This window comes from Syngnathoides biaculeatus, chromosome 8 (genome assembly GCF_019802595.1).
Source record: "Syngnathoides biaculeatus isolate LvHL_M chromosome 8, ASM1980259v1, whole genome shotgun sequence".
Lineage (NCBI taxonomy): Eukaryota > Metazoa > Chordata > Actinopteri > Syngnathiformes > Syngnathidae > Syngnathoides > Syngnathoides biaculeatus.
This window is the reverse complement of record NC_084647.1, coordinates 3,248,995-3,276,146: the sequence shown is the minus strand read 5'-3', so window position 1 is coordinate 3,276,146 and position 27,152 is coordinate 3,248,995. Positions and strand designations below refer to the sequence as shown.

Sequence of the window (27,152 nt, the reverse complement as noted above, 5' to 3'; positions counted from 1 at the left end):
CGATGATCTGCCCCCCTCCTTCCCATCCCAGCCGGTGGCTGCCTGCTTCAAGCTGTCAGGGAAGCAGCCTATAAAAGTGAGAGGGACGCCACTTTGGAGGCTTTTGGTCCACACTGCAGTGAAAGTATCACAACTTTGTTTTAATTGTAAAACGGAGAACTGCCATTGGGCTTGAAGGTAACTTAATATCTACTTGCAGAGATTGCGACTATTATTATTGATAAGAATTTGGCGGAGGGAATCGAGCAAGGACCACTGCGATGCTGCTCGCTGCACGAGTGCTGTGCGTGATCAGCTGCTTGTTTGCGTGCGTGGAGGCCGCCTCGAAGCTCAAGCCTCACTCGCTCCCCATCCAGTCCGAGAGAGAACCTATGCCTTCTAAAGGCTTGTCAGGTAAACGCTTATTCCAATATTATAACTTTATTTCACTGTGCTCATGAGAGGAAAAGAGAGTCGTTTTTTTTCTTTTCCGCTTTTTTGGGGGGCAAAAAGAAAGCCTTTCTTTTGCTTTTCTTGCCAGTCGATGTCCAAGTTTCTTTGTCGCGAAACCCTCTTGTGTGTTACTTCGTGCATGTGTAAACTTTAGGCAAACATGTGAGTCATCACCACATTTGATGCATGTGTGAAATCCCCGTGCGTTCAAAGCCTTTTGCGGCTTTTTTTTTTTAACGACCCGGGAGAGCGCCTCAACGTGTAATTCTGCAATGGAAACTCTAATCAATCGTCTTTCCATTACAAGTCCGTGCTCCTTGCAGATGATTCACTTCAGGCTGAAGTGGCTCACAGTTTTGACTAGATGAAGAGTGCAATTATTTTAACAGGGGACAATGGAAACCGGTTTATTCTCAGCGTGGACAAAACTAAATCAAGATGTCAACATAACAATAATAAAAGACAATAGCACTGAGGGAAAACGTTCTGGCCTCCAACTTGACCCGTTCTCAGATTCTAAGCCTTTTTGTAGTTATTTTGTCCTGTTTTACATTTGAATCCAGCATGTCACAGCAACCCAGAGATAGAAGATGATACTAATTACTACCGCCCATAAAAAACTGCTTTTAAGATCCATGTTATATAAAAACTCGGATAATCGCTGAGGGGAAAGTTGAATGGCTCACATCCAGTGGCAATTGTAGACGAATTTTAATGGGGTGGCAGGGGGGGTTGTGCTGGTGTCAGGGGTTTTGTCAGAGTTTTGAACACATGTCCAAGCACAGACACATACACAATATGTTTGTTGAATATTAGTCGTTTTTATTAATTTTATTCAGTAATGATATTTTTACTGCATTAAGTATAGTCTTTCAATGTAGTCTAAACCCTGACCAGGGACTAATTATTTCAAGTCAGCACGTGATGCACCAATTATAGTGACGTAATGGAACAATTTTTTTCTACAGTCCTGCATTTTAACTGGACAGAGGGGGGTTACAGTCTCTGTGTCACAGAGCACTGCCCCAGCTTCACTCACCCCAAGCGTATATCATTGCAATCAGGTAGGATACAGGAGATACTCAAAACTTGTGGGACATTCTGGGAGTTTCAATCCTTTCCAACATGCCTGGGCATTGAGCTGGGCTAGATCCAACATTAACTAACGCAGGTGTGTTGGATACTTTATGTGTCACACATTTCTTGCACTAAAACATCAGGGACCATGTTGAAAGTGGTGGTGAAGGCGAGCCAAATAGTTAATGTTCTAGCATTACTCACAAATACTTACTTTTCAGGATGCGCATTTGGGGGTCGGTTCTATTCCCTGGAGGACACATGGCATCCCGATCTGGGGGAGCCCTTTGGTGTAATGCATTGTGTCCAATGCCACTGTGACCCTGTAAGACCTCAATAACTTCTTCTTTTTCTGTATGAACCCAATTTGTAATCAAATGTGCTTTGCCTACGTATTGATTTCCAATTATGTGCAGCAAAAGAGTCGCCGTGGGAAGGTCTTCGGCAAAGTTAACTGCAAAAACATAAAGCAGGACTGTCCGGATCCGGAGTGTGATGATCCCATTCTGCTGCCAGGGCAGTGTTGCAGGACCTGTCCAAAAGGTAATAGTGTACACATGAGTGTTTTGTCTTTCAAAAAATTTCTTCAATTACTCTTCTATCATCCAACCCCATCTAATAATAATAATAATAATAATAATAATAATAATAATAATAATAATAATAATAATAAAAGCCTGGCAGCACGGTGGACTAGCGGGAAAGTGTTGGCCTCACATTTCTGAGGTCCTGGGTTTGATCCTTACTGCGCTTGTTTGGAGTTTGCATGTTCTCAGCATGCCTGTGTGGATTTTATATGGCCACTGCGGTTTCCCCCCACATCCCAAAAACATTAATTGAACACTTTAAATTGCAAACTGTGATTGTGAGTACAGCTGTTTGTCTCTATATTCCCTGCGATTGGCTGGCAGCCAGTTCAGGGTGTACCCTGCCTCCTGCCCATTGACAGCTGGGATAGGCTCCAGCACTCCCGCGACCTTCGTGAAGATAAGTGACAAAGAAAATGGATGGATGGATGACAGCCTCCTGGTGTTGGCTACCTTGCCAAGGACCACTGAGCACACACTCACTTACAAAATTCCATTTTATTGCAGGATTCCTCCACTGACACACAAACAAATACACACACTATGTGGATGTTTCTACTGCTCTCATTCATTAGATTGGGCGTTTCTTTTCTGTGTCTTGTAATGGAATGGAAAGACAAGGTAAAGCATTGCAGCCTCAATAAGTAGGAAACTGTGTTTAGTGTGTGTGTTTAATGTTTGTGCACATGTGTTTGTGTGTAAAATATATGTGTGGGTGTGCATGCCATGTCATAATCAGGAGAGGATCAAGACTTTCTATGTGTGTGTGGTCACGTTTTAAGGACAAGGGTGAGTGTGTTTGTCTTAGCTTTGGCACAGAGGCAACTTGTATGTTTGTGCAAGTGATGGAAAAGGTGTGTGTGTGTGTGTGTGTGTGTGTGTGTGTGTGTGTATTTCGTACACATTGGGATTCAGTAGGGAGAAAAGAGCAGAGTGTGACAAAACACAGAAGCAAACAGGTGTTCCCTGAAAATGCATTGAGGAATGTATGTGAGCAAATAAGACGTCAAGACAAAGTGCAAGTCCATTTCCAGGCCGCTTATCCTCACAAGGTTCTCAGGAGTGCAGGAACCCATCCCATTTGATTTCAGGCAAAGGCAGACTACGCCCTGAACTGATCGCGAGTCAGTCGCAGGGCACATATCAACACAATCAATGACCAGGAACCAATTGTCACAAACGAGGCTCGAGGGCGGACCCAAATGCACGACTCAAGAGGCAAGCAGGTAGTATACAGAAAGCCTTTATTTGGTCCGTGGTCAATGATCAGCGAGTCAGTCAGGAAAAGCAGCAGTATCACAAGAGGCAGGCTTACGAGGATGGTCAGGGAACAGGCGAGGGTCGGTACACGGTAGGTCAGGTATACGGGAGTGCAGGAACGACGCATGGAAATCAACGATCTGGCGGAAGACTAGTTGTCTCCCGTGTCCTATAAGTACCGGGTGTAATCAGCCAAAAAGGGGTGCAGGTGTGTGCTGACTAATTGGCTGAGTTTAAGGTTAAGTTTATTGAAGGCCTCCTGGCAGGTTCAGGACCATTCGAAAACATTGTGTGGAGAGGTGAGAGCGTGCAGAGGGGCGGCCACGGCGCTGAAGTTCTGAATGAACTTTCTGTATAAATTTGCGAAGCCAATGAACCTCTGCATGTCCCTCCTGCTGGCGGGGGTGGGCCACCGAAGCACTGCGTCGATCTTCCATCCATATCTCCGCTTCTGCCAAGATGAAGAGCAGAAAGGCCACGGATGCTCAGTGGAACTCGCACTTCTCCCATTTCACGAACAGTTGGTGCTGCAAGAGACGCTGGAGCACCTCTCTGACCTGTCGGATATGGGAGGTCAAGTCTGCTGAGAAGATGAGAATGTCGTCAAGGTATACAAATACATTTTTGTTCAGGAACTCCCATCAGTACGTCATTAATAAAGTTTTGGAAGACGGCCGGGGCATTGGTCAGTCCGAAGGGCATCACCAGATACTCTTAATGCCCCGTGGGAGTGTTGAAAGCCATCTTCCATTCGTCACCCTCCCGGATCCGCATGGATTGCATGGGTTCCCACGTAGTAAGCAGCGTGGGCGGCTGGGAAACGACCGGGCTGAGCCTCTCCATCTCCTCCTCGGTCATGCCGTCCATCTGCCCCTGCACGGCCAAGCGCTGAGCTACCTTGAAGGCCAGTGCGATGAGAGCGTCCAGCGAAGGCGGAAGATCCACGGCAATGAGGTGGCCACGGATCCGTGGGGAAAGTCCCTGGCAGACGGCGTCATGGAGAGCCTCCTCGTTCCACTGGCTCTCGGCGGCCCAGATCCGGAATTCGATAGCATAGTCTGACACGCGGCGACGGCCTTGGTGAATTGTCATGAGTGAGACCGCCACCTTGCGTTCCGGAGCTGCGTACTGGAATACTTGGGTGAGCGCGCAGACGAACGTCGTCCATGAGCGGTAGATCTCCGAGTCGCGACTCCACTCTGCAGTGGCCCACGCCTCTGTCCTCCCCGTCATGTGGGAAATGACAAAGGCGATCCGGGAGCGGTCTGTGGGGAAAGCGGACACCTGCAGTTCGAAATGGAGGTTGTACTGCGCAAGGAAGGGCTTGATGTCGCCTGAGTCGCCTGAGAAACGTTCCGGTCGGGAGGGCGGAGTTATGCTCGCATGGGAGGGCTCCGTAACAGGCGGAATGGGTGGACTCGGAGCGACAGGCGGAGTGACCATCGTCGGCGTAGCAGCCGCGCTAGCTTGGGATCCTAGCCATGGCTCCAGCCGGGCACAGATCTCATGGAGACGTTGATTCATTACCTGGAGAGCAGCCTCCTGCTCAGCCAGGCATCTGCTCTGGAACTGTAACGATCGGCGGATGACTTCGGTGTCGGCTGGGTCCATGTTGTGGCCAGATCGTTCTGCCACAAACGAGGCTCGAGGGCGGACCCAAATGCACGACTCCAGAGGCAAGCAGGTAGTTTACAGAAAGCCCTTATTCAGTCCGTGGTCAATGATCAGCGAGTCAGTCAGGAAAAGCAGCAGTATCAGAAGAGGCAGGCTTACGAGGATGGTCAGGGAACAGGCGAGGGTCGGTACACGGTAGGTTAGGTATACGGGAGTGCGGGAACGACGCATGGGAATCAACGATCTGGCGGAGGACTAGTTGTCCCCCGTGTCCTATAAGTACCGGGTGTAATCAGCCGAAAAGGGGTGCTGGTGTGTGCCGACTAATTGACTGACCACGCCCAGCCTGAGGAGGATGCCAGGAGCATGACACCGATCCCACATTGCCTGCACCCTAGTCAGGGGTGTGTACCACTACACCTTCAGTCATATTTTTGCAAGTCTATTTAATTTCTTTAAAAGAAACAGAGAGAATTGACCCGGCAATTGAGTAAAACAAATATTTTAATGTCAGTGCATTTGCATTTCTTCATGTTGATGGATATAAATACATGGTAGTATACCATAATCCCTTGCGATACCACAATTCACTTAATGTGGTGCAGTTACTCAGCTGCAGTGATCATTATTGCAGTTAGTATTTTTGACTGTTTGACTATAATGCAGTAACAATTAGTTACATAAAAATGAATGGGGTCTTTACTCTCCAGGGAAAGAAACCTTACTCAGCAATTTCAACTCACACATTTGGTAAGTCACCATGTCGTCATGAAAATGGCAGGAATGCCACTATTTGGCGAACGAGCCAGTCAGAGTTTTGTCAAATAAATTCACAATTACCCACGTAGGGTTCAAATCCGACCTCGCTTGTGTGGCATTTACATGTTCTCCCCGTGCCTGCTTGGGTTTTCACCAGGTACTCTGGTTTCCATTCATAATCCAAAAAGGTGGATGGTGAGTTCGATTGAAGACTTTAAATTAAATGTTGTCAGTAATCTAAGCGCTAATGGTTGTTTGTTTATATGTGCCCTGCAATTGGCTGGTGAGTGGATCAGGGTGTCCCCTGTCTCAACCCAGTGATAGCTGAGATAGGCTCCAGTACGCCTGGGGCTAGAGTGAGGATAAATGGTACGGAAAATCAATGTGTGAATAATACTATACATAATTGATCGCTACTTTAAGGATTCTATCTAATGCAGTTTTTTTAATAACCCCCATGATAAATGACACAGTATATACAGTAATTCCTCCAACAAAAAATAATCATCGATATATCCATTTCTTATTAGGGTCGTGAATCCACTTGAAACTAACCCATATGACTTTGGATAAGAGTTGCTTTAGTAGTTATGTAGTTATTTTTAGTTCAGCTATAGAGACTAGCTTTCCTATGATCAACTCAAAAAATATAAATAACTAATCTGAAAAGAAACAATGGATATGAAATGATCTTTAAAAATGGGCTTGTAAGAAAAATAAGTTATATAAGAAAGCTATTAGTTATCATTGCATTCCATTATCTAAGCCGGTTATCCTCACTTGGGTCGCGATAATGCTGGAGCCTATCCCAGCTATCCTCGAACAGCATTAAGTTAACTTCAAACCAGGGCAATCAATTACTAAATTTAAAGCAAACTTCACTTGCTACTCCTGTTGAGATGCTTGGAAAGGAAGGGGCTCTTTGTGATCAAAGAAACATTGGTGAGGGCTTTATTTATTTATTTATTTATTTAGTTATTTAGCTATTTAGTCATTCATTTATTTATTGTCAATAGGTACCCCACTCTGGCATCTCATATAAAGGGTTTTGACGTTAACACGTGTAGCTTTGTAAAGGGTCCAGTAGCTCCTCCATCTGTTTTTGATCCTTCTAGTGGTGATGAAGTGTATCAAATAATCAAGAACTTGAAAATTTCCACGCAAAATTTTAATGGTATTAGAAGCAAATAAACTACTATTTATACAATATGTCCCCCAAGTTACATTTTCACTTTATCATTACAGTGTGGTACATTACAGTGGTTACCATTTTCAAATCTGGTAAAACATTATTAGGGTCTTTGACCAATATCTTATTCATCCTGTTTATTCAAGATCTTTGAAAAACTTGCCCATGGAAGGGTCTTACAGTCTATTCTACTTGTGACATCGTAGTCATCAATATGGCTTCCAAAATATTCTGCCAAGCACGCTTTACTGCAATTGCTTAATCACATGTCTTCGGCATTAGCTAGAAAAAACATGCTGTTGTTGTTTTTCAATATCTAAGTAAAGCATTTTATAATGTGACCATCCAATTCTCATATGATATGGAATCCAGGATATTGCCTTTAAGTGGTTAATGAGGTGCCTCCAAAATAGAGCGATTGTTGATGTGAATGGTGTTTCATCCAGCAATTCTAGTATATTTTTCAAGGGTCCCACTGGAATCAATCATGAGGCCTTTATTATTTTTACTTTATATTAATGACCAGCCTGTGATGCATTGGTTTCCACCCAGATTCCAAAAACATGTATGATAAATTAAATAAACACTCTCAATTGCAGTTTTTTTCAAAGTTGTGCTATATAAATAAACCAAACAATAACTAAGAGTGGCGGCACGGTGGCTCAGCTGGTAAAGCATTGGCCTCACAGTTCTGATGACCAGGGTTCAATCCCGGCCCCACCTGTATGGAGTTTGCATGTTCTCCCCGTGCCTGCGTGGGTTTTCTCCGGGCACTCCGGTTCCCCTCACCCCACAGCCCAAAACATGCAACATTAATTGGACACTCTAAATTGCCCCTAGGTGAGATTGTGTGTGCAATTGTTTGTCTCTATGTGCCCTGCAATTGGTTGGCAACCAGTTCAGGGTGTATCCTGCCTCCTGCTCATTGACAGCTCGGATAGGCTCCAGCACTCCCCACGAACCTTGTGAGGATAAGCAGCAAAGAAAATGGATGGATGGATAACTAAGAGTCCAATTCTTCAGAGTTGTTTGTCAGCCAACTGCACATGTAACCAAACATTTCACAAAGAGTCCTGAAAATGTTTGAAATGTGGGAGATAGTCAGACTCCCCTTTGTATTTTTATTGGAGTTGGAGCCTCTTTCTGAAAGTTCTGAACTTCTGTTTTGATTCAGGAAAAATGGTTTTGGAGTTGTGATACAGCAACAGGATGCACGGTGCCCTACATTCTTAATCCTCTTTTCAAAAGTAAATGAAAAAGTGTCTGATGTCCAAAGTCTCTTAATGCACCTTGTTTTAATATATCTGGCTTTTATTCTTTGTCACGTGTTGCCACACTTCCTCTCGAGCTGCCCATGTTCACATATTTCATGCTCAAATGCAAATAAAGGAAGAAAACAAACAGCTGACACTGTAGTCTCATCTGTCCACCAGACTTTGGGGAACATGTAGCAGGATGTGCTTTGAGAAGTTTATTTGGGCTTGTCAGACAAAAGAATAACAGTGTTCCAATACCCAAATGAGACACAACTATACTGTAATGGATTAAAACTGGGGTTGTGGGAAATTCAGGTGAATTCATGCAGCATTTGTTTCTTCTGTAAGTGCAGGTGAAGAGGAGAAAAAACAGACCGACCAAATACTGGACAGCTTTGAGTATTTCCATGAGAAAGCCAAAGGGAAAGAGGACGACTTGCACAAATCTTACAATGACAGATCCTACCTGAGCTCAGAAGACATGGGCCCGGAGGAGAGCCGGACTGGTGAGCAGGACTGCCCACAAACGGACCACCAGTCCACACAAAAAATACTTAAAAACTGACATCACTCACGGCATATTCATTATGAAAAACAAAACTAAACAGAACAGTATGATGATTTAAGCAAGCGTGTGTTGTTGACTAAGTTCCTGACACTCCATGCAGACTTTGTAGCACTGTTGACAGGAGTGACGGAGTCATGGCTGCCGAGCTCAAGTGCAGTTGCCAGAGCTCGCTTTTCTCTGACCAGGAGCAGCCTGGCCTTCTCCATCACGTACCAAAAGTAAACAATTCCCAAGAATCCGCAAAACGAAATCGTAAATGGTTGCTATGATTTCACTTGTAAAATGAATATTCCTTCTTATTTCAGGATGGCCCGCCCCAGTAAAATCATTTTCCTGGGTACAGATGGTGCCACTGCTTTTGAGTACAAAATCTCCAAGGGACAATCAGACATGGTAAGACTTCATGTGGAAAAAGGAATTCATCTTGCTGTTGCTGTTAGCAGTGTTGTTTTATGACGTACGCATGGCTATGTTATTTCCTGAGAGAGAGGAGCAGTTCTCTTCCCCCCATGATGCATGTGCATTGACTCCATGACATTTTCTGCCATAAGTCACGCTGCAGGAATAAACAGCAGCACACACATAAAAGTCTCTGGTTTCAAGGCATCCCTCAAACACGAGACATCTTGTTTGCAAGCAACAATTACTTTACTCGCTCAAACGCGGATGATGGATGGAACATGTCAGGGAATCTGCTTCAAGTTTCTGACATTGAGTTGCATTCAAAAGACTGAGACCATCCTCATAAATCAGTCAACCGTAATATATGTGTAAGAGTTGTAGCCTTCCATGTATTCCCGCATACTGCCTGATGTTTCTCGGTATCACTAAATCTCACTTCCTGCCAAAATACACGTATTGCCACATTCCATTTCAGGCTAAACACACAGCTCCGTAATGCAGGAGCCCCTTAAACACAGGTCCCAGAAATTGGCCTATTATTATTTTTAGATAAATATCAGTGTCAAACACCAGACAGCCATAGAGAAAACACTCCGGTGGATAAAAGGGGACGAGGGTGTTCGTCGGGGCAAAACTTTTGATGAGAGGATTTTTCACATGTTACATCACTGCCTAGGAAGGGGACGAACACCTTTGCAAATCGGAATGGAGATCCCCCCTGAACTCTGAGTTCTGAAAAGCCAGCACGCGCACACATTTCTTCACTTGCAGTTTGCAGTTGAAAGAAAAGTCACTTGTTTGAAACGTTGTCTTCATGTCTCATTGGATATGCTTAGTGTTGGAAAGATTCCTCTGGAAATGTAGCTGTTTGCAATTGCAAGTTATCCTGTTGAAAATAAGTCATGGTAGTCTATTTCAATTACTTTCTCAAAGTACTATAATAATATTTTCTTACATTTTGATTATTGTCCTAATTTTGAATGAATTCATCATCATGACCTCAGGATATGTCTTATTATAATAGTGGATTAAAACCAGAGATACTGTAATTATTTTTGGATTTAACCATATACAGTAAAACGTGACGAAATGTAAATACATCACCAAAAAATATCTTTGGTACATCATGTGTTTGTGCCATACTATGATAACCTAATGAAAGATGTGCATAATCGAAGGTGGTGCTTTAAAGTTCCATTTAAAAAAAATATGTCACGTTTGAGGCTACGTCGGTAGTAAAGCACATGATCACAGAGACAATCACAAGGTATTTGATTGGTGAAGAAATTTCATGAAGGGATGGCATCCAGGCAGGGGTCGACATCCGTTAAAGCCAGCACTGCCAATTACATTATCTCATGACATACTGGGCTTACGGCTATGCTACCCGAGAACGCCCGATCTCGTCAGATCTCGGAAGCTAACCGGGTTTGGCCTTGGTTAGTACTTGGATGGGAGACCGGCTGGGAATACCAGGTGCTGTAAGCTTCTCTCCCTGGCTAAAATGCGGAGGGGTTGCGTCAGGAAGGGCATCCGGCGTAAAACTGTGCCAAATAAATATGCATTCATCTCAGATGACATGCTGTGGTGACTGACCCCTAACTGGGACAAGCCAAAAGGAAAATAAGTTGGAGAATATCATTATATACTGTATAGTGTACTATACAGTATATATGTATAGTGTATGGTCAGTTGTCTCAGTCAGCTTCAATACGGAGAAAACTGCAGACTTGACATCTGGCCAGAAAACCATCAGTGATACCCTCCATAGAATGGGTAAGCCACAAAGGTTGGCGGTTCACGTGTAGAAGCGTATCAATGGAAAGTCTAGTGGAAGGTCAAAACGTCTCAGAAAAAGATGCACCAGCAAAAGAAACAGCTGTGGGCTTCAGCAGATTATCAAAGTGAAGATTCAAGACTCTAGCAGATATCCAGAAAGAGTGGAATGAGGGAGTCACACCTTAAAAAACCACTACATTCAGACGCAACCGGGAGATGGGCTACAACTATTAGATTCCTCGTGTCAAGCCTCTCCTGACCCTGAGTTAACATGGGAAGCATCTCAACCGGGTCAAGGCGAAGAAGGATTGGATTTTTTTGTCCAGTGGGCCAAAATCGTCTTTTCCGATGAAAGTAAATTGAAGAAAGAACCCAAGCTGCTTGAGGTTCAGTGTGAACTATCCAAACCCAAACTACTTGAGGTTCAGTGTGAACTATCCACAGTCAGTCATGATTTGGGCTCCAATGTTGAGTGCAGGTGTTGGTTAACTTTCTTAAATCCAAGGTCAACGCAGCGGTCAACCAGAATGTTTTAGATGACTTCATGATTCCTTCTCCTGACAATCTGTACGAAGATGCAAATTTTATCTTCCAGCAGTAACTGGACCCTGGCCATGTGGGTTTTGACTAAATTATATAAAAAAATAAACAAACAGGGAGGCCGGAGAACACCCACACAGGTACCGTGAGAACATGCAAACTCCACAGAGGTGGGCCGGGATTTGAAGCCCTGTCCTCAGTTACGTATACTTATCTATAATCTATAATATGAGTCTATAATATATGAAAATTTACCTTTTTCAATGGAATTATGGAAATGACTAACCTTTTTCCTGATATTCAATTTTTTTCAGAAAGGATCTGTTCTGGATAAATAATCCCAGTTTTAACCTTTTCTTCTTTTTCTGTTTTGTTGTCGTTTTGTGTGTATAGATCTGTGGCGTATGGAAAAATGTAGCCAAGCCTCTACTGCGACAGTTGCACAATGAGCAGTTGCGCATCAGCATGAGCACGTCAAGCGGCCGACAAGAGGAAGTGGAAGGGAAGATCATCAAACATAGGGCTCTGTTTGCCGGTGAGCCAATTTTGGACATCATTTTGTCATTTACACTTACCGGTCTCAACATTAGTACACATCCATTTCTGAAATTTGACAATGTCTGTCATAACAGGATGTACCAAAAGTCAAGCATTCTTGAAATGGAACAGAAAGTTAGCTACTTTGATTTGATGCAACTATTTTGAGTGTATTTGTATGTTGTCGAACTCTGACCAGCAATGAGCCAGCCCATCCCACCCACAACCCCCTGATCAGACCCCTGTATCTTTGACAAAGAGCAAATGTAAAATTGCAATATTTTTTGGGCCGATGCCATCTATCTTGTCATGGCAGAGCATTGCAAGTTTTTGGGGGGAGGAAGCCCACTCGTAACTACTTGTAGCTTTAATTATGTTTTGTTGTGTACATAATAAAGTGACCAAAGCACGGGTTAGCATGCTGTTTTCATTTCTGCACTGTAGTTCCTAGTCATCTCAGTATTTATAAAAAGGAAGAATTGTTTGTAAATTTCAAGGGTCTGTCAAAGAGTACAAATATTGAGTTTATGTTTTTCGTTCATCATGAACAGAGACATTTAGCTCCACGTTGACGTCAGAGGAGGAGAACACAAGCATGGGCGGTCTTGCCATGTTGACGCTAAGCGACACAGAGAACAACCTCCACTTCATCCTCATCCTTCAAGGCCTCATCAAAAACAAAGACAAAGGTACGAAAAGACGGTCCAGTAAACCAAAAAGAAAACCCTGTTCATTTTGTTTGGAAAAATAAAGACTCTTATGTTGTTGTTTTCACTCCATTACTAATTCTGTCACATCATTTACTCTAAATATGGGGATTGATTATACTTTCTCTTTATTTATTTATTTATCTATTTATTTATTATTTATTTATTTATTTATTTATCTATTTATTTATTTATTCATTCATTTATTTATCTTTTTATTTATTTATTTATTTTACCACAGAACACCTTTTGGTTCCCATTCGAGTCCAACTTCTTTACAGACAACATACCCTGAGAGAGATCCAGGCCAACATCACATCTCAGGTGAGGAATAGTCACACAACTGATCAGGATTAATTTGACAAATAATACCAAAATATAAATTACAAGGGTGCATTTCAAACTTTCATGACTGCCATGACTGCCACTTATACCCATCTTTTCTCATTAATATTCATGCAATGTAAATTAAATGTTAAAAAGGTGGAGAAAGCTTAATTTATTCATATATTTGTAAAGTAATGGATTCATCCTTGACTTATGCCATCAACATTTTGGAAGCTAACCCCCTTTGCGTTATGTAATGAATGGGGTACTTTAAGGGTTTAATCTCATCTCGAAAATTATAGTAATTAAAGAACAAAAGATACAGCGAGACGCCCTCCCCTTTCCCCCCAGGATTGATGTGGTCTGACCACCACATCACAGCGCTGTTCTCGTCATCACGCTGATCTAAACTAACTACTCTGACACATGATAAGAGGGTAAAAAAATGGATGGAGGCGTGAGAGAAAACAGGAAAGAAGAGAAACAGTTTTCTGCAAGAGTGGGTCTCTTTGCTGGAGACAGATGTGAGGCCAAGATGAGAGACGGAAGACAAGAGATGGACTGCATCCACACTTCTCACACATGCCAGTGGTTAACGGTCTGTGGACTGGGATGGATGGAGAGAAGAAAAGGGGGGAGGAGAATCCATGAAAAGAGGGCCTGGTTTGAATTGTGCCTGGAATGGCGTGAAGGAGCGACGCGTCTCTTTCAGGCCTGTCATCGAGCGTGACCATCTGAAAAGCTCGCACTCTGCCACTTCCACATGACTTCATTTACTGTCCTTGAGCTCCAGCCATAAACGCAGTTCCCTGACTCATTGTGTCTTAAGATAAAGAACTAAGGAATCTAAAAACATGTTGCACCCAAGCCTTCTTTCTCCTGTAATGGGTGTTGTCACCATTGTTTTTTATGATGTGTGTGACGCAACAACAACAATTCACCCAGTTTTCTGTCAGACTTATTGTGCGCATTCCTTCCAGTACATATTAAATTCTTTTGTCTCCTTCCTGCACAACTTTTATCTACATGTACATTTATACTGAAGCGTGTTTATGCTGAACTGAGGTCCCAGGCTCATAAAAGTTACATTTCTTCAACACTTAATGTCATTTGTGTTCTTAATGATATCCGAAGTCTTGATGGACGTGTTTACCAAATTTCTCCTTGGAGATTGTACTGTCCGCTCACTGTTTTGCTTGGCTTGGCTGCCCTCAGTTCATCTTTGTGAAATGTTTTCAAGTTGGAAACAGTTGGTCGATACTTGATATGTTGATAAAGGAATTGATGACTGCGGTTGTATAACAAGTGGAATGCCTTCAACTGTTTGTTGAATCAGCATTTTCGCGTCTGCCAATCTATGCAGGATCCAGACTTCGCAGAGGTGCTGACGGACCTGAATAGCCGCGAACTCTTCTGGCTTTCGCGTGGGCAGCTGGAGATTGCCGTGGCAACACAAGGTCACAATCCCCAGCAGATCTCTGGATTCATTACTGGCAGAAAATCATGTGACAGTAAGTGTAACTAAACCAACCAGTGTACATACTGTAAATTGACTCATGTTGAAACCAGAAGTGTCAATTCCATTTTCGATCAGAGCCCACATTCACCCCAATTTGATCTAAAGTTGACCAAACAAGTTTATTTGTGGACTAATAAGCTACATATATTGAATTTAAATTCTTTCTTTCTTTCTTTTCTTTTTCTGTTTGCAAATTCCCGGAATTAGAAGTATATTTAGAAAATGTTGACATTTTTGGATTGTGATCTTTTTGCCAGTCTTCTTTCAAACTACATAACTGATGTTAAATTTCTCTACAGAAGTTACTGAAACTTCAATATTATAAAGCAGTGTTTTTATTTACTGTTGTACAACTTACCGAACATATACCTTATTGTATGGACCTTTTATGAAACAACCTATTTAGAAGTCATTTAAAATTAGAAGTTATTTGAAATTAATATATATTTAAATGTGCATGTATACATACATGTTCCATCAAGTGGAACTCCAGTGATAGATAAAAAAAAAAATAAACAAAACAAAATTCTTTGACATTATGCTCGACTTTCTTTCCACCCCTATTTTCTACAGAAAGGTCAACAGTTTCAAGAATATTTTGGACAGAATGATTGTCTGTCACTCCACACACATGGTCAGTCATATCAAAATGCACAATATGAACATTGCTCTTGCCACGGTGTGAGCCCCCTTAATTCCCCCCAAATGCTCCAACCTCAAAACACATAGACAGAGAGACACACCTAAAGTTGGCTCCCACACTTAAAGGTTAGTCTGCTGGACCTGATGGCCCACGTCGCTTGTTAATGTTCGTGCTGTGATGTAATGTGTAAAGAATTCAAAGCTAGCACAGTATTTTCACCACTTTTCTCTTTACTTCCTCTTCTTCCTTCTCTTTCAGCATTTTTCTGGCCTTTTTTTTTTTCATTTTCTTACAGTGTTATCCCCCCTCCGCTCCTAATTCCTCTCAATCCTTTTAAACTCGCTGCATTCAGCAAGGGTTACCTCATACCAAAACTTTACCTTGGGTGTGTTTTTGTGAATGCTCCAGAATGTGCGACCACATATTCTATTGTCATATGGGTCTGCAAGGTTTCACGTACAATCACATGTTGTAGGTCACATGTAAAGTAATATGTGCCCTCATTGACTTCATTGGATATGTGTGATAGCGCATGTGAGCATTACACACCCCTCATTACCGTCAACTAAGCAACAAATTTGACAGTAATTATTGCCTCATTGTGCACGCTGTCAGACTCTGTAGCAGTTTTAAGGGAGGATTACTTTGTGGGGAAAGTGTGTCGAACCTCAGAAATGTGAGGGGAAAAAGACTCTTAAGCAGAATTTGATGAAAGTCACTTTGTATGTGGTTCAGCCATCCAAAGCGTGCTGTCCAGCGGTGATGCACTGACTCCGGGAAAGACTGGAGGCATGGGCTCTGCCGTCTTTAACCTCTACGATAACGGCACACTGGATTATCAGGTATGGATAAAATGTCTACAATTTGAATTCACCCTATTTTTCATAGTACACATTTATGATGTTACAAATTGAAAGTCTACCACTAGCTTTGTTGCTTCGATGACATTTTCAACATCTTTTCGATACAATAACATTTTGAAAAGCAGTGCCTGACCAATTAATCGGCCAGCCCATTTATATTAGCCCTTTTCAAACCGGTCACAATTGGCCATTTTCTCAACCCCCCCCCCCCCCCCCCCCACACACACACACACACACACACACACACATTTACACATTACAACATAAAGTCATTCAAACAAAGATGCCCATTGTTATCCCTGTAGGAAAGTTAATCAAATACTATGTGACAAAGTATTGTTAAACAGTCAAATTTTCTGTCTGCAATCCATCCATCCATTTTCTGAGGCCCCTATCCTCACAAGGGTCACAGGAGTGCTGAAGTCTATCCCAGCTGTCAATGACCAGGAGGCAGGGTACCGCCTGTTTACAATTCACATCTTTATTTTTGTCGGTGTTCATAGACCAGAAACATTATTGATTCTATATATTTTTTATTGATCAGGCAATTAATCATTTTTCAGAATTTTATTCTGGAAAAAAGCAAAAATAAGCATCAGCCTTGGCGGCACGGTGGGCCATCTGTAACGTATTGGAGTCACAGTTCTGACAACCAGGATTGAAATCCCAGCCCAACCTGTGTGGCGTTTGCATGTTCTCCCCGTAGCTTGTGTGGCTTTTCTCCGGGCACTCTGGTTAACGCGCACATCCCAAAAATGTGTTTTAATTGGAGACTCTAAATTGCCCCTGTGTCTGATTGCTAATGCGACTCCTGTCTGTCTTTATGTGTCCTGAGATCGGCTGGTGGCCAGTTCAGGGTGTATCCCACCTCCTGCCAGAAGATAGCTGGGATTGGCTCCAGCACTCCCATGACCCTCGTGAGGATAAGTGGCTCAGAAAATGGATGGATGAAAGCGTCGGCCTCAAAAGATACATATCGACCGGGTCCTATTAAAATGTGTTGACTTGAGATTTTTACTCAGCACTGAAGCAATATAAACTAGTCTAATGGATACTTGTGAGAAAATGAAGCTATATTTGTATTTCAACAAAAATTGCAACCCTGTTCCTCACATTCAGGTTCAAGTTGCGGGTCTTACCAGTGACATGGTCGGCCTCACTATGGAGCTAAAACCGCGGCGGCGAAACAAGCGGTCAGTTTTGTATGACTTGACGCCGGAGTACAACAAGGCAACAGGCAGGGCAGTGGGCAGCTGGAATCGCTTGGAGGCCCGAAACATTCACATGCTGCTGCAGAACGAACTCTTCATCAATGTGGCAACAGCTCAAAACCAGGAGGGGGAATTGAGGGGCCAGATCAAAGCTCTGCCCTATAGTGGCCTGGAGGCCCCAAGACATGGTAAGAAACACTGGGTGATGCAATTTCAGCCGTTCTACATTTTCATCCCATTCAATTGTTTACTTCCTCCTTCAGAGTTGCCCATCCCTCTTGCCGGCCACTTTGTGTCACCCCCTATTAGAACCAGTGCTTCTGGCCACGCTTGGGTGTCGGTGGACAAATATTGTCACCTTCACTATGAGATCGTTGTGGCGGGCCTCAACAAGGCCGATGACCTTTCAGTAAATGCCCACCTGCACGGGCTTGCTGAGATCGGGGAGCTGGACGACAGCAGTGTCAATCACAAGAGATTGCTGACCGGGTTCTACGGCTCGCAGGTACATCATCACAAACACTGTGGACAAACGCAGATTTGGGTGGAGGCAGAATGCAAACTCAATCTGTTTGAAACCCTTTCTCATCTCCTCCAGGCTCAGGGAGTGTTGAAGGACATCAGTGCTGAATTACTGCAGCACTTGGACCGAGGAACGGCCTTCATCCAAGTCAGCACAAAGCTCAACCCAAGGGGAGAAATTCGTGGACGGGTATGTGAAGAAAAGTCTTCTTACTTAGTCCATTCTTTGTTTCATGCTTGTTTAGTGGTCTCTGAATGTTTTTACGTTTTTTTATTTGGAAGTCCGTCATTAAATAGAGCTTGACATCTGATTTTTTTTTTCCTTCTGTATTTTCTCAAATATTTATGCTCTATCTTTGCCTCATGGATATGTTAGTATATTGAAATGTAAAACTGCATACTAGAAATGCATGAAACCTTTATTTGATCACTAGACGCATAGCTGCAGTATGTTGTACTTATCAACACAAGTACTCTTGAAAAACAACTATATGATATACTTCACAGCTATGTTTGCTCGCAAGCGCACTCTAGATCACAACACAACATAGCAAAGAGGGAATAGATAGCTTTTGACTGCAATAAACTTTTTTTTGCAAATATTAACTGGCTACGTGTGCAGGTTGTACCCTCTACAACAACATTTAAAGAAATAAGCATGAACAAAGTAGTTATCTTAATATTTATTGACACCATTCGAGACATTATTTTGAAACTCTGTTTATTGTGTTTATGGTTGCGCAGTAGTCAATAACGTGAACCATAGAAGTGCAATTACAAATTTTGGGCATTAAACCACTGCTAAATAATGCATTGATGAATGAAATTCATATGATAGTTAAGAATCAGCTTTAGTGGCCAAGTGTGAAAAACACAGGGAACTTTTCTCCGGCAGTCGGTGCCGCCCTGGTACGACATTCAGAACAAAGAACACCAAAGTAACAGGAATGAAGAACAAGAGACATTTCTGTTTACAGGAACTATTCCTCATAAGAGTCACAGATGTGCAAGATGTAAAATCTTCATTTAGAACAGTTCCTAATGAAGTGGTGGTAGTATCTACTATAAAGTAATGTCTTCGTACCAGTGTAAATGTTTGTATCTCTGTGATAGTTAATTTAGAACTCATAAGCCCAAATGCTCACAACAACTCACTTACACTGAAAGCATCTGATGTAATAAAGTGTTTTTATTGGGGCTACATGCACACACATTCATGTATGCACTCACAAACATCCACAATCACGCCTCTTTTGACTATAAGCCCATTGGCAAGTTTAATGATTTCTTCTGTTAAAAAGAGCACCAGTTGAGTCCACCTGCTTTAATATCAAACAGGCGCAACAATAGTTCGCCATTTGTGGTCGGTGAAGCTCCACTCAGAAGCAATTCACACGTTTCCGGCAACATCTCGCTTTCCTTTCTTTCTATTTTGCAATCAAGTTACTGTGTTTGTCCAGGTCCATGTGCCCAACAACTGTGAGTTTGGGACCACGGGGGACATAGACGAGGCCGAGTTTGATGATATTTTTGTCAAAAATCCTGAGGCACTGAAGAAAGACCCTCATACCTGCTTCTTTGAGAACCAGTACCACACTCACGCATCGCACTGGACTCCCAAATATGATAAGTGTTTCTCCTGCAGTTGCCAGGTAACTAAAAACGCACTGAGACTGCGAAGGATGTTTCTTCTTCTTTTACAAGTCTGTAATTGGGAAATCCCAATTTTCTTTCTTTGTAGAAGCGAACTGTGATCTGTGATCCAGTAATCTGCCCGGTGCTGACCTGTTCCAAAACTATCCAGCCTGATGACAAATGCTGCCCAATTTGTGATGGTGAGACCTCTTTTTCTTTTTTTAACTACATCATGAATACGGAGTTTGCATGTTCTCCCCGTGCCTGCGTGGGTGTTCTCCAGGCACTGCTGTTTCCTCCCACATCCCAAGAATGTGCAACATTAATTGGACACTCTAAATTGCTCGTATGTGTGATTGTGAGTGCAAACAGTTGTCTGTCTCCATGTACCCTGTGATTGGGTGGCAACCAGTTCAGGTTGTACCCTGCCTCCTGCCCGTTGACAGCTGGGATAGGCTCCAGCACTCCTGCAACCCTTGTGAGGATAAGCCGCTAAACAAAATGGATGGATGGATGGATGGATGGATGGATGGATGGATGGATGGATGGATACAGTGTATCCTCTGTTTACAACAGACTTCTGTTCCTTCCAGTGCAATGTAACTGAAATCTGTACGTACTTTAAATCATCTTTTGCCATGTGACGATGTATTATTACATTACTGTGCAACCAATTTTATTGTGCACCATTCTTATCCACAAAACGGCTTGTGTTTATTTCGCTGTAAGCTCAAAGAGCCAATGTAGAGATTTTTTTGTGGGGTTATAAACAAAATAAAAAGGTGACCCCTTTTTATAATGTTGGATCACATTCAAATATGTTGGGAACAGTACTTTAGAAGTGCAAAAATAGCATCTTTTAATTCAAGTTTGATTTCCTCACAGATTTGATTCAAATTAAAAGACTGTTACCAGTTTAAATTGAGTCAGCCTTTTTGTGTAAGGGTATTGTTTTGTTGTACAGCTCTTATAGTACATGCAGTTTATATTGTGGTCACCTTAGTCCATGCCTTTCTAGTGTTTATCTTTGCTACTTTTAGTAAGCAATCATATCATGTGTCTCCATTCCTTTCTTCCCTTTCAGAAAAGAAGGAAGCAAAGGACACAAAAGTTTTGGAAAAAGTGGAGGAAAATACCGAAGGTGGGTGTTTTCTTTCTCTCGTCTGGATTTTGTTTGTGTCACTGGTCTGTTTGCAAGTACACTGCAAATCATTTGGGGATTTTCCTGCCAGCAATGCTCAAGGTAACAATCCAATGTTTTTCTCCTAGGTTGTTATTTTGAGGGAGACCAGCAGATGCACGCCCCAGGAACGACATGGCATCCTTTTGTACCTCCCTTTGGTTACATTAAATGTGCCGTTTGCACTTGCAAGGTACACATGCACCAGCACTCACATCTGGCTTTACTTTGGAAGGCCCCTAATGGCTCATTTAAATTGCGTTAGCTCCAAAAAAAAAAAAAAAAAAAAAAAAAAAAAAAAAAAACAGGCATCTCACTCCTTCATTTCAGTTAAATGTGGAATTACAATGAACATTTTCTCAGAAATGGCAGACTGAGAGCTGAAATGCAGAAGAAAAAAAATAACTGGGGTCTGTAATTGTGGTTAATATGCAACATATCATGATAAAAGCCAGCTATCATGAAAATGGGTACACTTGGGCTGTGAACAGCATCGAAAATGTGATTGTATGCTCAATGTTGTAGGTCCTTGTTTTCTTAAAGTCCCACTAAACGATGCTTCGAGGTGACAAACAACACGTGATGAACTAGTTTGCGCAGTGGCATAGGAGGCCAGACTCAATTATCATCAGACTTATTGTTTAATGTGAATGTAACATATTGATGGCCTAGAAGTGTTATTTATTCAAATGTTTGCAGTAATTGTAACTGTCAAGGGAAAAACTTAACTATTAGTAGGCAAGAGACAACAAGCGCCTTAGGAATAATGAGCGATGCAATGTGATTCAAAAGTTGCCTGCAAGGAGACAATTCAAATGCACCCTGACGGCTGCTTTCAAGTGTATGGTTGTTTCTCCTTTGGCAAGTTAGGTTTGTAATAAATGTGGTGTGCTCTGACTGTTCTAATTTGGTTTACGCTGCAGCTATAGGAACGGAAATTTGTCGTAAACTAAGGTTCACCCGTAATTCCCCTGATTGTCCTGATGCCATCATCGCCACTTTGTGTTTGTCATTTGTTTTCTTGCATTGACTCATCTGTCAAAACAACGTGTAGTATTTCAAAGCTACAACAAATATGCTCATTATTTTAAGGCACGATGTGAGTATAAAGCCTGGATTCTTAAACCGCAATTCTTGAAGTGGCTCATAATTAATTTCACTTCTCACAGGGTTCAACTGGTGAGGTACACTGTGAGAAGGTGACTTGTCCATTGTTGACATGCAGTCATCCAGTGAGACGAAATCCCTCGGACTGCTGTAAAGAGTGTCCTGCAGAAGACGAGACCCCCAGAGACCTGGAACACACTGACATGATGCAGGCAGATGGACCGAGACATTGCAAATTTGGCAAGAACTATTACCAGAACAGTGATAACTGGCATCCTTGGATACCCCTTGTGGGAGAAATGAAGTGCATCAACTGCTGGTGTGACGTACGTATTGTCAAAACTAAAAGATAATGAACCCAGTACATAAGCACAAACGTTAAGGGACTTACTTGTTCATTTCTCATCAGATGTTTGACTAAATGCCGCTGAATCGGGATTCAACTGGACAATTTTATGCCTCCATCTGTGAGAACACTTTGGGGCACAAAGCAAGGTCCACAAACGCATGCTCGGACGAATTTGGTTCAGCATACCTGTCAAACAATAATAGCGGCACCAAACTTTGAAATAATATACATCTCTTTACCACATTTTAATCACGTTCATCTGACATTCATCTTCGATTCAAGCCAGTTGAAAGGAGTTAAATAATTTTTTAGGATTCATCAGAAGCTATTAACATTGCCAACGATTAGAGCAGCTTTTTAATTCCTGTGGTTGCAATGGCCAAGGGTTGGCAAAATGCTTGTCCAAGATCTAGATTTAATACCATGTCAAAGTTATGCTCGTCTTTTTTTCCCACATAGACATCTAAACCCGTTGATGTAGTTTAAGCATTTTCCGATCCAACTCTTGGCTCTGTCTTACATTTCCCATTACCGACGGTTCAGTGAAAGATGAAGCAATATTGGCACAATATTGTGTGCTCCAACATGTGGTTTACACTGTAAGGAACTCAATTCCAACCAAAGCCATCAACAGTGTGGTAGTTGAACGAGTTCAATGAACAAAAGCTCATGAACTAGTTTATATTTTGGGTGAACGTGAACTGAACTGAGTTCATTTCCACCTGATGAACGTTATTGAGATTGCCCTCATTCCTGCATCTGGGAACGGTTTTTGAGCAAAGGTTCATTGTCATTCAAGAGTGATAGGTTATGATGGGGACTTGCAGGACAACAGGGGTGAACACACTACACGACCCTTCATATGTCATGGGGATAAACATCTTTTTTCGCAACCGATATGGTGCGGCCAAGGCCACCGTTCATGGCAGCCACATTGCAGCTGCGTGAGAACACGAGGTTTCGTTCAGGGACATTGCGTAGATGGGTCACTATGTTTTTCCATTGTTCCTTTGGAAAGCAGTACATTTGTATTGCACTGTAGAGTATTGTAAAAACTGAATGCTCCAGTTGAACCTGATCGTAATGTTAGAATATGCGATTGTGTTTTGTAATATTCTATGAGAGCGGCACACTTGGAAAACTGGTTAGCACATTTGCCTCACAGTTTTGAGGACCGGGGTTCAAATCCCGGGCCCACATGTATGGAGTGTGCATATTCTCCCCTTTAATGTATGGGTTTTCTCCAGGTACTCCAGGTTCCTCCATATCTTAAAAACATGCGTGACACTTGATTGAAGATTCCAAATTGGCCAGGGGTGTGAATAGTTGTTTGTTTCCATGTGCCCTGTGATTGTCTGATGACCATTTCAGCCCTGAAGATAGATGGGATGGGCTCCAGCCCTCCGTTTTTCGAGCCACTTATCCTCACGGGAATGGTGGAGCCGATCTCAGCTATAACTGGGCAGGAGGCGGTGTACACCCTGAGCTGGTTGCCAGCCAATCTCTTTCAGACTATCCATCCATCCAATTTCTTAGCCGCTTATCCTCACGAGGATGGCGGGATTGGTGGAGCCTATCCCAGCTATCAACAGGCAGGAGGCGGGGCACACCCTGAACTGGTTCCCATCCAATCGTAGGGCACATCAAGACAAACAGTCACACTCATGATTACACCTGGGGGCAAATTAGAGTGTCCAATTAATGTTGCAGGATTTTGGGATGTGGGAGGAAACCAGAGTCCTCGGAGAAGAACGACACAGGCACCGGGAGAACATGTAAACTCCACACAGGTGGGGCAGGATTTCCTCAGAACTGTGAGGCCAACACTTAACAGCTGATCCACTGTGCCGCCTCTATAAGAATAAGGTTACATAAAACATTTTATTTATATGGTCAGACAGCATTGCGCGCAATGCAGTGTGTTCAGTGTTCTTACACCATCGTTACTGTCACCCGGTGTTGCATGTTTTTGTTTGCAGATTAAGATCAAAAGCAACAAGTTTTTCCTCAGGTTTTTGAGATTGGAGGGTAAAAACTGGAGGTGGCTAACTAGTGTGGACTGAATGAGTGTCAACAATATGGAAATGGGGTGCCAATAATTTTAGGGTACTAGCACTTTAGCAAAATATAGAAAAAAAGAGAACTATGAACTAGTTTTATTTTGCAACAGCGAACTACTTTGCATAGAAAAGGAACTTTTCCAACACCGATCATCAACCAGATTAGTGCACAAGATTTACAGCTATAGCTTCATCCTGTGCACTGTCATAGGAAAGAAGACCTGCTGTATATGTTTCACAAAAGTAGAGATGTCTGGTGCATGAGATAATCTAACAGGGAGAAATTTCCCTTGAGAGCTGTTTGGCATCAAAAGTGAACTCATCGCGCTTAGATTCTTCAGATATCCAATGTATTAGATTGTGCTTTGCTTCTGCCAGATGTGTCGACAACGTTTGCTTGTGTTTGCTATATCAACTTTAATAAATAATAGTGTGTCAGTGTTTTGTTTGGGAACCATGGCCAGTTCCTATGGGTATAATTTAATAAAAGTGAAAAAAGAAGCAAATTTACACCCCCCCCCGGAACAGTTCCAACAAATACTCCTCTTTTATTTTCAACAGCACGGTGTGACGAAATGTCAGCGTAAGCAATGTCCGGTGCAGACCTGCTCCAAGATCACTCGCAGAGAGGGCGCATGCTGCCCTGACTGCATCAGTAAGTGCGAAACACACGTCCAAAGCCTGGTACATGTATAGTTAGGTCTTTTTAAACATGTAACTGCCCAGGTGGCACGGTGGATCAGCTGGTAAAGCGTTGGGCTCACAGTTCTGAGGTCCCAGGTTCAATCCCGGACCCGTCTGTGTGGAGTTTGCATGTTCTCCCCGTGCCTGCGTGGGTTTTCTCCAGGCACTCCGGTTTCTTCCCACATCCCAAAAACTTGCAACATTAATTGGACATTGTGAGTGTGGTTGTTTGTCTCGATGTGCGTGCGATTGGCTGGCTACCAGTTCAGGGTGTACCCTGCCCTGGGATAGGCTCCAGCACTCCCCGAGATCCTTGTGAGGATAAGCGGCTAAGAAAATGGATGGATGAAACATCCCACACGTGATGAGAAAAAGCCCTGTTATTGTGTGACACACTCATAACAATTGTGAATCCCCCCCATCCCCAAAGCAGTGCTCATAGGCTGTTCTGTGAGAGGCAGCATGAAGTATTACTGGGACATTATAGTCACCGATATTGTAGTGGTTTACTCGCCTGACTTTGGAGCAGGCATTGTGGACTCTGTTCCCGCTCAGTGATGGTACCAATATGATTAACTGGGGATCAGTTCGGGGTGTTGTCCACCTTGGAAAATGAATGGGTGGATATGATTGGGACAATAAAGCTGCACTTTTCCCAGCATGCATTGCGCCAAGCAATGTTGAACTGTTACAGTACTAGTATTGAAGTACTAATTCCTTATTGTTATAGTTGTGTTATTTAACTGTCAGGTCACAATTACTCCATGTAGTACTTTTTTGTTTTGCTGTCTGATACAGTGACATTCCAGTCACTTCCAAGATTAGCTAAGCAAAGTTAAGACAAACAACCATTACCTGATGACTTATCAGCCGATGGAGCAGTAATGGTGTTCTTCCTGGAAGCACTCAATTAAGTCTTCTACTTCTTTGGGACAAAAGAGTTTCTTCTTTTTTACACAATACCATATGATTTCATTTTTAATTCAACAGAAGCCACAGCAGTAGGACGAAAGACATCTGACTCCATAGACATGGGTTGCCAACCTCTGAACTAGGCTGACTGTTAGCTTTGTTTATAACATTGCAAACTTGTCACATGGTCACTTTTTACTCCTATCAAAATTCTTGCACTTGAACTTAGCAGCAATGCAATATGCTGACCTCACGCATGATGCTGTTTCAAATAGCATCTGACAACCGCGGTTATTTGTCATATTTGAACTGGAAATGAAATCGTCAACATTTTTTTCTATAGATTTGGGAGATGAAGTTGACCCGAAGATGAAAGCTGCAGACAAACGGCCAAGCCAGAGACCCTGACCAAATACAGAACACTCAAATAAACCTGATGACAACTTTTTTTATGATGACCCCCATTACCCAAACCCAGGACTGCACACTGGGCCAATTAAATTCCACCCCTAATCCCACCCGCCCTTCCACCATTTTCCACCCCTAATCCCACCCGCCCTTCCACACCATTTTCCACCCACCTTGTTGTCAGCTTCATGATTGTAAAGGACAGAGAAGAGCAGAGGTGGAAAATTAGAAGATGAAAACTTGAACGAATGAGAGCATTTTCCTTGCGATTGGTGACCTTGGAGATGATCAAACAGTGACTTCAAACCAGCAGCCTCCTGCTTCCTGCCACGATTTTTTTCCTGGAAATATTTGTTTGCTTTATAGAGAAAACTTATTCAGCAGCTTCACAAGGCAGCTTTTGAATGGAAGCTTTGCATTTCAGATGAACGTCACTGACAGGTCTTCTGTTTTGGACCATACCCTTAGCTACATTTCAAGTCCTCTCACTGGACAACGTAAAGACACATGAATGTGTGAATCTGTGTGAGCCCAGGTGTGTGTGTGTGTGTGTGTGTCTGTGTGCGTGACTTTTGTTTTCCAGTACAGCTAAACAGCTGTACAGACAGACGTGACAGTTAACCATCTGTGTCGCAAGATGAAGTTGAACTTAAAAAAAAAAAGGGGGGATACGGACAATTTTTGTTATTGTTCTTTTTTTGTTTGCAGTCTTTAGCCAGTTTTTAAAATGATTCATAGCCACTCACACAAGTTATCAAAGTCCATTTTCCCCCTCTTTTTTTTTTTAAATAATTATTGAGATCACACCGAGAATCTCCCAAGATGCCGAGTTGCTTCGTCTTCCATGCTAACCTTGAGTATCTTGTTGGTCTCAGTTTTACTCTGCTTCACTTGTTTCTATATTGTCATGTGTCTATTTGTTTTGATTAAGTAATATTGAATGACTTTTTAAATACTGTTGCTTAAGAACATGGAGCCGGTTTGTATTTGTATTTATTGGTGACGTGGTGACAAAATAAAATGGA

General features: G+C 42.6%; 1 protein-coding gene and 1 pseudogene across 1 annotated transcript; both read left to right on the top strand.

Moving 5' to 3' along the window:
* Positions 1 to 27,152, top strand: chrd (chordin). Its single transcript, XM_061827114.1, has 22 exons — positions 1 to 124; positions 200 to 393; positions 1,731 to 1,834; positions 1,926 to 2,052; positions 8,528 to 8,680; positions 8,843 to 8,960; positions 9,048 to 9,135; positions 11,857 to 11,998; positions 12,552 to 12,689; positions 12,949 to 13,031; positions 14,398 to 14,545; positions 15,932 to 16,038; positions 17,179 to 17,458; positions 17,534 to 17,775; positions 17,869 to 17,982; positions 19,253 to 19,444; positions 19,534 to 19,627; positions 20,512 to 20,568; positions 20,697 to 20,800; positions 21,777 to 22,040; positions 24,685 to 24,778; positions 26,063 to 27,152. The coding sequence occupies exons 2-22, from the start codon at positions 261 to 263 to the stop codon at positions 26,125 to 26,127; spliced, it is 2,847 nt and encodes a 948-aa protein (XP_061683098.1). The 5' UTR covers positions 1 to 124; positions 200 to 260; the 3' UTR covers positions 26,128 to 27,152.
* LOC133505406 (5S ribosomal RNA) lies at positions 10,515 to 10,632 on the top strand (annotated as a pseudogene).

Excerpts from the sequence above, each read along its gene's own strand:
- chrd (XM_061827114.1), top strand. The coding sequence starts at position 261 with ATGCTGCTCGCTGCACGAGTGCTGTGCGTGATCAGCTGCTTGTTTGCG. Across the intron at positions 12,690-12,948 it reads CATCAAAAACAAAGACAAAG|AACACCTTTTGGTTCCCATT; the intron begins GTACGAAAAGAC and ends ATTTTACCACAG. Across the intron at positions 19,628-20,511 it reads ATGCTGCCCAATTTGTGATG|AAAAGAAGGAAGCAAAGGAC; the intron begins GTGAGACCTCTT and ends CTTCCCTTTCAG.